Here is a 12,516-nt window from a genome sequence, read left to right as displayed (position 1 = left end):
ATTTTTCTGACTTGCAGAAGGAGTAAATGATCAAATCTGACAGTTTTAATTGCTTCAATATTTACCAGGTTGTGAATGTAAAGTCGCCTTCCGAGGAGGACGACCTGTAAGCAAAATCAATCTGCCATAAAAATCTTTTTTCTTCTGCAGATGAAACCTTTCCATATTCAAAGGCTGTTGCTTTATTAGGGTTTCGTAATCAATTTCCTTAAACCAGCCCCAAAGACAATGACTTGAACTTCAAACTTCAAATCCATGGGACCAAGTTTTCTTCTCGATTGTGATATTAATGGCGGTCCCTTTCACTCTCCGATCAATCCCTCTCTCTCTCTCTCTCTCTCTCTCTCTCTTGAGAGAGAGAGAGAGAGAGAGAGAGAGAGAGAGAGAGAGAGAGAGAGAGAAGGATTAAACAAGCTGGGGAGGAGAAGCATTACCTTTCCTGTTCAGTGTACAAAATCAATGTGGCCAAAAGCATGACAAGGAATGCAGTGGACTGCATGATATATAATGCTGCTGCTACTGGTCCGAGCGATTGTGACAACTCAGGACTCAATTGTAAAAGGAAATATTTGAGTTTATAGAAATTTCATTTTGGCTTAAGTTAGGGTCTAATTTTTGCTAAAAACACAAATGTGGGGTTTGGTATAAGTCTCTGTCAATCTCTGCGCCCATTTCACTCTTGTAGAACACAAACCCCTTCTTGAATTGCAAAAATGGACCCTTATAGTCCCTCCACCCTGCCACTACTATTTGACATGTCATTCTCACAAGTGGGGAGAAATGATCAAATGGTTGTTTCAAACTTAAAATTCATATCTTTCAGCAAATGTGAGCTCAACGAGTTGATCAAAGCAGTGTGTCAATTCTGTAGTACCCAAATATGATTGTTTCTCTTTATAAATTCGAATAGTTTGAAATATTGCGTTATAAGTAAAACAAATAAAAAAGTTTATATCTTTTCCAACTAATCAATTTAGTCCAACAAATTGCATATTTAGTGGCTCAAACTAGTCCAATTTTTGCTATTAGTTACTTGAAAGAGGTATGTGTTCATCACTAATTGTCCCCAAGACCTGATTTGGTAACTTGACAGCTAGGGCACAGGTTAACCTAGTTATAAGTAGTTGAATGTGAAATTTATGGACCATTTTCTGGTTAAAGTTATGAAGTAATAAATTTCAAGGACTACAATACACATTATATGGAATCTCTTTTCAATTCTTGTAGAACACCACTAACCAAGCCCTTACAAGCCGAGGCCATGGTGGTTCGAGAAGGGTTGGCTTTCGTGGCTAGGAGGGGATTTCAAAACCTGATTATCGAAAGAGATTCGCGGCCATGGTGGTTCGATCTGTACAGCGGTGCGGGTACCTCTGCGATCCTATTGTCCGTTGGACACATTGTATAGGATGTGAAAGCTTTGCTGCCCATGATCAGTGGAGTTAGTATTACCCATGTTCGCCCCAACGCCAACGGTGTCGCTTTAGCCCGTTTTGCAGTTCAGGTTGGATGCACGTTCTTATTTGTGACCTAAACTTCGAAGAGTGTAACTCTAGTTAAGAGTCTTTGTATTCCCCCTTCCTTATCAATGAAATCGAATCGTTTCAGTAAGAAAAAAAAAAAAAAAAACTAATAAAAATGGTTTGAAAATCTTGAGTTTTAACGATAAGGACAAAATAAAAGGTAAAATGAATAGTACCATAAGGGGGCGTTTGTTGCGCCGGACTATCTCGGACTAGACTAGCTTCAAGGACTAAGCTGGACTGGCTTAGACTAAACTAAGCTGAACTAACTTAGTGAAGTGTTTGATGCAGTGTTGGACTAAGAAGCTGGATAATAACAAATTCTAATATTATATTATTTAATATATAAATTATTAATATTTTATTATGATCTAGATGACCGGAGATGACAAAGAGTCTATCGGGAATGGTTGTTGAGCATGACGAGGACGAGAGATGATAGTCTTAGCTAGTCCCATGGTTATTGGGGGGTCTCGCTAAGACCTCTTAGTGAAGGGTTTTGTCCATGCTAGTCTCATTAATGTTAGTCCCAGCATTGAACAAACACAGTATTGGACTAACAGCTAGTCCAGTCCAGTCCAATCCCACTTAATAAGGGCAAACAAACGCCCCCTAATTGACTTTTTAGTATAAAAATGTGATTTTTCATTAAAGTAAATATTATCGAAAGTTTTTTGTTAAAATTCTAAAAAAAGAAAAAAAAAGGGGTGAAAATGGGAACACTTCTAGAAACGCCTTTTGCCATTCAAGTATTGGGTTAATTTGACGAGATGAGTCAGTACTCAATATGTTGTGATATGACACGTGAATTTTCCTAAATGGCTAAGTGAAAGAGGCCAACATTGAGAAATTTGGGGGCACAATTTCGCTGTGACATATTTACTCATTATGTACATATTGGAAGAATGCGTGTACCTAATTACGCATTGACTAAGCTCAAGTGATATTGTATTACCAGCTAGTAAAAGTTTGGTTCACACCATACCGGTGTAATTTTAGTATCTTATTATCCTAATTTTAGGGACGCAAACGGTTTTGCTAAGGACGTGAGAAATTAATATACCATACGCGAACACAATAAAATGATGTCTGATTACATACATCATAACATACACATTTTCAATATAAATATACCATATGCGAGCACAATAAAATGAATTGCAATTAATCTGCATCCTACTAAAGATGATCGAATCCGCCATTAGAGTAGAAAATCTTACATTTTACATCTTTCACTTTGAAGACGATCTGTAAAGTTCTAGTGAAGTAGTTTAATTTGGGTGTTTTTTTTTTTCTTGTTTTAGTTGGGGTTAAAAGTTGGGAAATTTTAGACAAGGGTAATGGAATAGTGCAAGGATTGAAGGGACTAGTCTTTACAGCAAACAGGTGTTGATATATGGACAGCGTTTGGTTTTGCAGTTGCACGACTCTCATCCTATCAAATCATATTTATTCACATCTTGCCACCGTACGAATCAAATGGTATAGTTGATCACTGTTATATTCGCGCCATCAAATTGGTATTCTGAATGGCCAATAATATGTTTGATTTAGTGTCACTATTGATGGCATAGATATCTGCTCGTTATATTGTTATTACGTAATTTCACGGGTTGTGAGAGAATTCCGCATTTGTTAGGCTTTCGCCTACACAATGGTGAAACCTTTACCATCACCATTAGTGGTATAGTCAGAATTTTATATGAGAAGGGGTTTTTCACAAATACAAATAAATATGACGAATAACAGTTACAAAACTACTAATTAAAACACCATAATAACATATGCATCTACAATATTTTATATTTTCAATAATCATAATTGTCTCTCACAAATTTTAATATTTTGAAACCGTTGCATGATAATCTCGTTATTTATACTATTAAATTTAATAAGAAGAATCAATCAAAAGGTCCAAACTCTAACACTTAAGTAAGATGGATAGACGAGAAACAATAGGAAAAATTATAGAAAGTAAGATAGATTTTACAAATAGTATTGTTTTTGTTGAATAAATTTGAATTTTATATGAAAATAGATATGAAATTTCAAGAAATGAGAAAAATTATAGCTTTTAAGTCTTGGAGTCTTGCTCCTGGGTTGCACTGTGAATGAAAGACTAGATAAGTTTTTTGTTTTAATTAAAAGTGAACGGGTTTAATGCTAAGAGATTTTATTTTTATCAAAATGTTAAGGGTTATTGATTTTATGTTCAATAAATAAATATTAAATTAGTGTTGGGATGGAATCAAATATGGGAGTTGGAAACTTAAATAGGAGATAGTTTATAATGTGTTTTGTATTATTGACTAATAGGAGAAGGGTTGCAAGGAAGAATAATGAAAGATGTTTATAAGGGAAGGCTTGCAAAAAAATGTGAGGATAGGCCTATTCTCTTCTTCCCTCCGCCCTGACCACCGCCAAAAACAGCCTTGATTTTGTGAGGAGACTAATGCTTTTTATTTTTGATAAAAAACGATAGATTTCCATTTCAAAAACAGAAAGGCTTGTTCAATACAAGCTAAGAGCAACTTCATCGTTGCTTATTGCCTTGAGAATAGGCAACTCAATCCACTCTCTTTCTCACCAAAACACTTCAGCTCACTCAGACAATTGGACCCAAGGCGAGCCTGATGGAGAAATCAGGCAATAATCGCCTTACCCAATGCCCTGCTATGTGACATAAGGCTGACATCATCATGACTTCAGCCACAATTTAAATTATTAAAAAAACTAATTAAAACATAAAAAATATAATATTTTTTTTCTATAAATACCTAACAATGTTATTCCACTTTACACTACGTTTCAATATTTTCAAATACTTTTAACCAATCTTTTATTATTATTTGAAATTAAAAACAAAGTTATCTTTTATTATTTTATAAAATAAAAAATACTAATATTTTAATATGAATTGGCTGATTTTTCAGTTTAGGGATGAAGATACACTTGGGCAGTTACTGTTCATTTAAGGAGATTAAGTTGCCTATTGCCCAGGAGGACCTTCCCACACTAGAAGTGCTCTAAAGGTACTAATCCAATACAAGCTAAAGGTACAACTTGAAGGAGACTGATTTCCTCAAACTATGTACGAACATGATTAGAGTGAACAACCAAACAGACGAGACGAGACGAGACGAGACGAGACGGTAGATTATAATGTAATTATTGTTATTTCAACTAGAAGAATAATTTACATGTAAAATACGATTGTATTTGAACTCAATCACACGTGTTGCATCGTGTGAATATGAATATGAATATGATAGGGTTGAAACACAAGCAATTCAGCGTTATGATTGCGGACTTGGATTGTCTGCCCTCTTAGTTATGGTGCCCTTCCATGCCCTCCTATTTTGTGCGGTCACGGTTAAGCCACGTCAATATTTTATATTAATTTTTTAATAAGATAATAAGACAAAAATAATAAAAATATAAAATATTGACGTGACTTAACCGTGACCGCACAAAATAGGAGGGCATGGAAGGGCACCACAACTAGGAGGGCAGACAATCCAAGTCCTATGATTGCGCGGAAGTTTCTCACTGGAAACAGGGCTGAAAGGGGCTGTCTTGCTTCACTTTTTCACTATGACAATTGACCACTCAAATATTTGAGGTTTTTTGGGTGGTGAATTTAGAATGTGGTCAGATGATATCATTCATGCTGCAACGGTCGGGTGGTCCCACCCTCTTCTTCTTCTGTGGAGATATTCCTGTACGATCCTCCCTGCTTTCCTTTCATTTGGATTCTCCGGATTCTTTAATTTTGTTCATTCAACCGAAAATCGAACGGTTAGAAATTCATTCTTGTTCACCTTCATCTTCTCTACTACATCTCTTCCATCTTGACTGTTCACCTTTTCCTATTCATCATTTTTTCTCTTCCCCATTTTTCTCTCCATCTCTAGAATTGAAGAATCTGGAAGGGATGGAAGTAGGGATGGTCAACAATTATGACGGACGGGTAACTACAGTTATTTACTTATAACCGTTTATGTTCATACATGCATAACCGTTTACTCGTTGGGTAATTGCATAAACGGTTAGACACATACCTATAACCGTTTATAAACGATTAACCATACCCATAACCGTGTACTTATTTAACCATAACTGTTTACCCATTTAACCATAATCATTTACCCATTTATCCTTTTTTTTACCCATTTTCGATTTTTCACCCGTCTACATGTTTTTTTTAACAACTTGAAAATTACAAAAGAAAAATTTGTCATAATTTTCGTTTTCTGACAATTAAACACCGTTATAGGTACATTTTAGCAAGTATTTCCCTATTTTAATCATTTAAGTTCTCATACAATTCTAATAATTGAAATAATAATTTACAAACGATATTTTTCTGCTATTCCTAAGCAAGTATTTAATTATAATCTATATGATAACAAAGTAAAGCTTCTAAAAACAAAAAGTAGTCATTATCTTGAATACTAGATTATTCAAAACTCCAAAATATTTCAAAACTAAACACTTCCGAACACTAATGCTTTAGCACGTTCAATCACAAAGTCTCATCAACTTGTTGTCACCAAAAGAGGCCTACAAAAGAAATCTATAAATTGAATTAGTATTTAGGAACACCAACACCAATTAACATGAATCCAACAGAGGTAAGTGATCACATAATGTTTAACAAAAAATAGCAAACAAAAGTGGAGTACCAAATCAATTGAGTTAGTAACACCATCAATATGCATAAGAAAGTTTACACTCCATGATTTTTCACACACCCATATGCATAAATTGAACTAGTATCACCAATAACTCCAAAGTAAAAAATAAAAATAGGATTAGTTTTTACCACATTCACATCAGTATCATCACCAAACAAGGAATCTTCAACATGAGGAGTAGAGTTTGAATATGGTTCAATAGTAAAAATTAAAATTAGGCTAAAATACTAAAATTTTGAATATATACATAATTTATATGAAATTTTACAATAAGTACCTCGTATCTGACTCCACTACCTGTCTCGAGAACACATGAGTGCTTCCACTGTGCTTGAATGAAGTCGGCTACGGTGTGGACTAATAATCCTACCACCAATACTAAATTTTACATATATTAAATTAAATAAGTAAATGGATATCCGTTATAACCGCGGGTAATACTCATAACCGATGGATATCCGTTATAACTGCAGTAATACTAATAACTGTCCATTTAAATTTCACGGATAAACGATTATATCTATAACTGTTTGTTCGTGTAAACGATTACCCATAATCATAATAGTGAACTTTAAATAGACGGGTAACTGTAGTTACACAAACTTATACGTATTTTGTCCATTCATAGATGGAAGTGATCGGGAAAATTCCCGCAGCGTATGAAAAAGTGACATGTCATCGATGTGCATTGGCTGACTGGATCGTGACTCATATTTACTACTGCCGAAAGAAAAGGACTAAAAGGTTGTCGTCGACAATATCATCTTATGTTTGAATCCACTGCCATTTTAGTTGACTTTCAGGTCTAGGATTTATTTCATGGAATGTCCACACAGCATGTCATATAATTTCCCCGTCATTCTTGTAAATTTGGTAACCCAAACATCGTGGCACTACTATTTTGCTGCTTAAAAGTTATTAGAGAAACGTTGAGACTCTTTCAAAAATGAGTATTTTCATTGATTTTCTGTCACATCATGCTTTTAGCACAATATTTTTAATGTTGACATGAGAATTGATGTTAAACTGTGAGATAGCAAAGAGTTTATAAAGAGTCTTACTTTATATAAATTGAGTGTAAAAGTTTCCACCAAGTTATTTGATCACTTGACATTTTTGTATGATCCCATTTAATTTTATGATGTTCCAATTATTATGAGAAGGTTGCTTTTGTGGTCGACCAACTTAATCTTGTGAAGGAGGAGAACTTACTTGCAACTTTCAAATGTCGTAAGAGAATCTAAATTTTTTAGTGGCATCCTAAAAACGATATGACATGATATAATTAACTTGAAACACTATAATGACACCATGACTCTTATCTGATTTACAGAAGTTCTTAGTTCTGTGTTTACACTTGGAACACTACGGTGACACAAGGCAACGTACAAAAACTTTCTGTTTGATTTAATGAGTGGAGGCTATGGGCTGCGTTCTGGGCTAGGAAACATTGGGCCTTTTTATCCCATGGATAGAACAACGACACTCCTTCATCTTACATATAAACGATATTATCTACGGAGCATGGTGGTGGATTAAGTCTCACAATGGGTGAGCCATAATAATGTAATTCAATTTTTCCTTTGGCAAAAATTGAACCTAAGATCTCTCACTTACACGTGAAGAGGAACTTGTGACTTCCATCTTATATATATTAAAAGTAAAAAAACTAATTAGTTTAAAAGTGAAAATTAATACGAATGAAAATCCTCTCCGGATCCTATTTGTGAGGATCCCGGATTCAATCACATCCGTTCATTGTACATCGTGCGGTCAGAAATCATTATAATTTTTTTATTTAAAATTGAATATAAACAGTATCTGACGAAAATTGACTGCACGATATATGATGAACAAATGTGATTAGAGGATCCCCGGGATCCTCACAAAGAAGATCCCTCATTCAATTAATACTACAAAATCATAATATTAACTGTTAAAAGAATGAATGATCAAACTTTGACCTACGTAGGCAATTTTTTATTATTTTGTACAAAAATGCTATTCTTACTTTCTATTTATGCACAATAGTGGAGGGGACCATAGGTTGGAAATACAACCGATGCAAGGTGCTTGTGATACTTCTTGGTACCTTAGAGCAAGTCCACCCCTAAGGACTTTGTGCCAGCACCCAGCGCATTTATCCACTCAAGTGAACAGTAATAGACCCTAGTGAACAGTAACAGACCAAAGCATCTCCACCCCTAAAAAAATGCGCTGGCACCCAGCGCATTTATTTGGTATGTTTTTTTTTTTTTAAGTTTATTTCGGATATGATTTTTAACCAATTTTGGATAAAATTTCAAATAAACTTAAAAAAAAAACACACTGAAATAAAATTACATACTCATAAAATAAACTTAAAAAAAAAACACACTAAAATAAAATTACATAAACTCATCAAATAAACTATAGAAAGAAAAAAATATTTTTTTTTAAAATTTTCTGTATTTTTTAATAATTTTTCTGTATTTTTAATAAATTTTAATTAAGTTAATTAATCTGGACCGTTGATCTTTGATCGAACGGTCCAGTTTAAAAGTAAAATTTAAATTTTTTTTATTGTTGGAAATCCAACGGTCTAGAAAAACTAGCCGTTGGAAATCCAACGGCTATCGTGAAGCCACGTCGCTGAGCCCAAGTGGGCTGACACCTTTTCAGGTTTCCCTGAAACCCACTCGCGCCTTGCGCGCTTGTGTTGCATGCTCCTGAGAAACAGGCCGGCTTCTGGGTCAGTCCAAAATGTGCTGGGCTGTTGCCTGGCATGGGCTGGGTGCCAGGCAATGTAACGGGCTGGAGCAAAAAAATAGGGGGCTGGCCTATTTTTTTGGCTGGGTGCTGGAGAGTTGGTTTTGGGGTGGACTTGCTCTTAAGCCAATGGTGGGATGACATTTGATGACTGGCCTCCGATTTTCATTTGCATTCCTTGAAACCATATTTTTATGGAAGTAAATTTTGCGGCTGACGGTCTTCCTCTCCTTGGTCTTACCTCAACGAACCCATATTTCTAGAAATATTGTTACAGATGTTGATTATAAACGCTTTTTATTTTGGTTGTATGGAATACAGCTGTACGAGGTTTCAAGTCTTAATTAATTTCTTTTCTTGATAAAAGAAAATATCTACTTTTACTATTTTACTAAGAAACGGAATCTATACGTATTGGTGACTGGTGAGACCTACTTTTATTTTTATTTTTTATATTTTTTTGTCAAAGGGCAAACTTTATTAAATTTTAATAAGAATGTTTACATCTTCAGCAAGAACATTAAATAAAAATTTCGGACCAATAGCATCTCAACGGAAGACACCTCCAAATGAGATAATGTATGAGACAACAGCATAAGCAGCGGCATTTCCATTCCGCTTGACAAACGCAAACCTTATCCCTCGAAATTGAGATACCAACCGACCAATATCATGAATATAGCATTCCAAATCGCATCCACCACATATTTCCCATTAATCATACTAATTATCACCTGAGAATCAAACTCGATCTCCACTTCCTCATAACCCTAACTCCAGACAAACCAATAATGCCGCACGAATCGCCGTAGCTTCCGCCATAGCCGCCGTGTTGAAAAACAGTCCGCCCTCCCCCCGCAGCCGCTCGCAACAACCCAACAAAATCCCATATTACCTAGCCATATCCACCTTTGCATGTCTTAGCACACCATGCGCTATCGCAGTTGACCTTAATCACCCAAAACCTGGCCGTTTCCATTGGACTGGTTATCCAGCAAATACAGGCCCAACCACGGCCTCACTCCACCCAGATTCATGATTTGCCACATTACCTAGCCATATCCACCTTTGCATGTCTTAGCACACCATGCGCTATCGCAGTTGACCTTAATCACCCAAAACCTGGCCGTTTCCATTGGACTGGTTATCCAGCAAATACAGGCCCAACCACGGCCTCACTCCACCCAGATTCATGATTTGCCACATAGGTGCAAACTCTAAATTCCAAAAGTTGCTTGCGTACCAAATGAACCATCTCCATGTGATCATTTACCACCTCATGAAACACCATTTCATTCCTACGCTTCCATATTCTCCACATAATAAACACACACTCCTGCAGCAACTCATCCTTCCTATCATTTTCATGAAATCTCATGCACAACCCCTTCCAAGTCTCATGAAAATCTCGCCCAATAATAGCCGTGATATCTAACTGCAAAGAACAACAGTACCACAAAACACGACTAAACTCACATGTAAAAAACAGATTTGGTTCTCCGTCTCCTCCGCAGCTCCACACATCACACATTTACTTTGCACTCACATTCGCCGTCGAACAAGGTTCACCCTAACTGCTAACGAGTTATTGCAGCAGCGCCAAATAAAAAATTTCATTTTATTTGGCACAACAAACTCCAAATTTCCCTCCAGACCCGATCACAGTCCTCCTGCCGGCTACTACTCCCCGTCCCTTTCCTTCCAAGTTCCCCATTTTCCTGCATTTCCATGGCAACACCATACCCCGTTTAAACCGTATAATCACCATCTTTGGAATAATGCCATATAACTATCAGAACAATCTCCAATACTCACTGGTAATCCCATAATAAGATTACCCTCCTCCTCCACAAAACTTTTATTAATAAGTGTACAAGTAGATGATAATAAATGTAACTATATCCTATTTTATATACTGTGGTATGATATCTATCTTTCCTGGCATTCCTGCTACCAATCAAACCTATACATGTTGTGCTGCTCATCCGTATCGCTTATCTTCTCCCAGCATAAAAAATGTGTCAAGTTTCAAATGGCATGTCAGTGCCGATATGCACACTTGAAAGCCCACGTAACCACACTCCTCTTTCCAGAATCCGACATGTGTCCTCTCATCACCACGTGTCACAACGTGAGAACAAAGCTTCTGGTAACGCCGACGACAGTCAGACAAATCTTAGAGCTGTCAAAGATTTATGCTCTGCAAGAGTGCATATAACAAAAAAAATCTCAACCTCTATGTATAAATAACAAAGCAGGAGAAGTTTGAAGATGAAGAAGATGACCACTGCGATCAGATTAATTCGACCCCAACCGCCAGCTTGGATATTCACGCCGCCGCTGCCGTCAAACTTAGGCCGGAAAGCTTCCGGAGTCCGATTCAAGCAGGCTGCAAGTGTAGACGTTTCTAGTGAGCCCGAAAGTGAGAACGGTAACATGGACAAGCAACAGGACAAACCTACTGAGAAAACTGGGTCTGTGTAATTTCTTTTCATACTTGTATATTTTTTGAAATTCATGATTAGAAAAAGATCGAACTTTGTATCGATAACGTTCATAATTTATTACTAACATGTTGATTAAATCGATAACATGTTGGTGAAATGGCGTTGATAATTATTAGTAACATGTTGATCAAATCGATTACATGTTGATGATATCGATAACATGTTGGATTATGTCTCGATTCACATATATTATCTTGATCCCAATGTCTCGCTTGATTTTCACATATTATCCACTAGTGTAATTAACTTGACCTGTTAAGCGAACGGTATAAAATTAATAAAGGGGCAAAATTTAGGGACTAGTGCACTCTCAATGACAAAAATATGAGTGTCAAAATTAGTGCAAACTAGTGCTCTTCATCTATTGACTAATGTTGTTTGTATGAACAATATCAGGGACCTTCTGTCACATTCTTTCGGGGAGGGGTATGCGTCGAGGTGCGATGACGAAGGATTTGGTGGGATATATGGAGGAAATCAGTCCCTTCCAAAGACGGAGCACGGTCAGCAGGTCCATGAGAACCATCCTGTCTACGACAAGTCGCAGGGAAGTGAAGTGAAGGAAAAGGAGAAAGCACGACACCAGACCGATGCCTCTTCATAGATAAAATACAGCATGCTGTGCCGTTTTATTTACTTTTTCGAACTTTCTACTACTAATCAATCTTTTTTTTTTTCGTATTCCTGTTTGTTTTTGAAGAACAAATGCCAGACTTGTGTGTATGAGTCTGGCTTGAGTGGTTAATTTCTACCCTTGATCTAGCTAATGTAAATGTTTTGTGTTTTTTTAATAATTAATCTCATGTTTCAAATTTTACGAAATGCACTTACCCTGGTGAACTTTTGAGTTTATCAGATTTCAGGTCGAAGTATTAGGGTTTACAATGTCAAAGAAAGAATTAGTAACACCGCGTGGCTGGTCGACTTACAATGTCAAAGAAAGAATTATTTACACTGCATGGCTGGTCGGGGAATTGATGTCTTAAAAAAAGAATTAGTAACACCACATTGTGGATGTAAATTTTTGCCTCTTCTCTTTTG

General features: G+C 36.2%; 1 protein-coding gene across 1 annotated transcript; it reads left to right on the top strand.

Moving 5' to 3' along the window:
• Window positions 1–10,252: 10,252 nt before the first annotated feature.
• On the top strand, window positions 10,253–12,272 carry LOC126604825 (uncharacterized). Its single transcript, XM_050272141.1, has 2 exons — window positions 10,253–11,442; window positions 11,872–12,272. The coding sequence occupies exons 1-2, from the start codon at window positions 11,240–11,242 to the stop codon at window positions 12,077–12,079; spliced, it is 411 nt and encodes a 136-aa protein (XP_050128098.1). The 5' UTR covers window positions 10,253–11,239; the 3' UTR covers window positions 12,080–12,272.
• Window positions 12,273–12,516: the final 244 nt, after the last annotated feature.

This window comes from Malus sylvestris, chromosome 15, assembly GCF_916048215.2.
Source record: "Malus sylvestris chromosome 15, drMalSylv7.2, whole genome shotgun sequence".
NCBI classification, from domain to species: Eukaryota; Viridiplantae; Streptophyta; class Magnoliopsida; order Rosales; family Rosaceae; genus Malus; species Malus sylvestris.
This window is presented reverse-complemented; position numbering and strand designations above follow the sequence as displayed.

Bases quoted from the DNA above. Each gene is read 5' to 3' on its own strand.
- LOC126604825 (XM_050272141.1), top strand. From the start codon at position 11,240: ATGAAGAAGATGACCACTGCGATCAGATTAATTCGACCCCAACCGCCA. The intron at 11,443-11,871 runs GTCTGTGTAATT...GAACAATATCAG, and splicing joins AAACCTACTGAGAAAACTGG to GGACCTTCTGTCACATTCTT.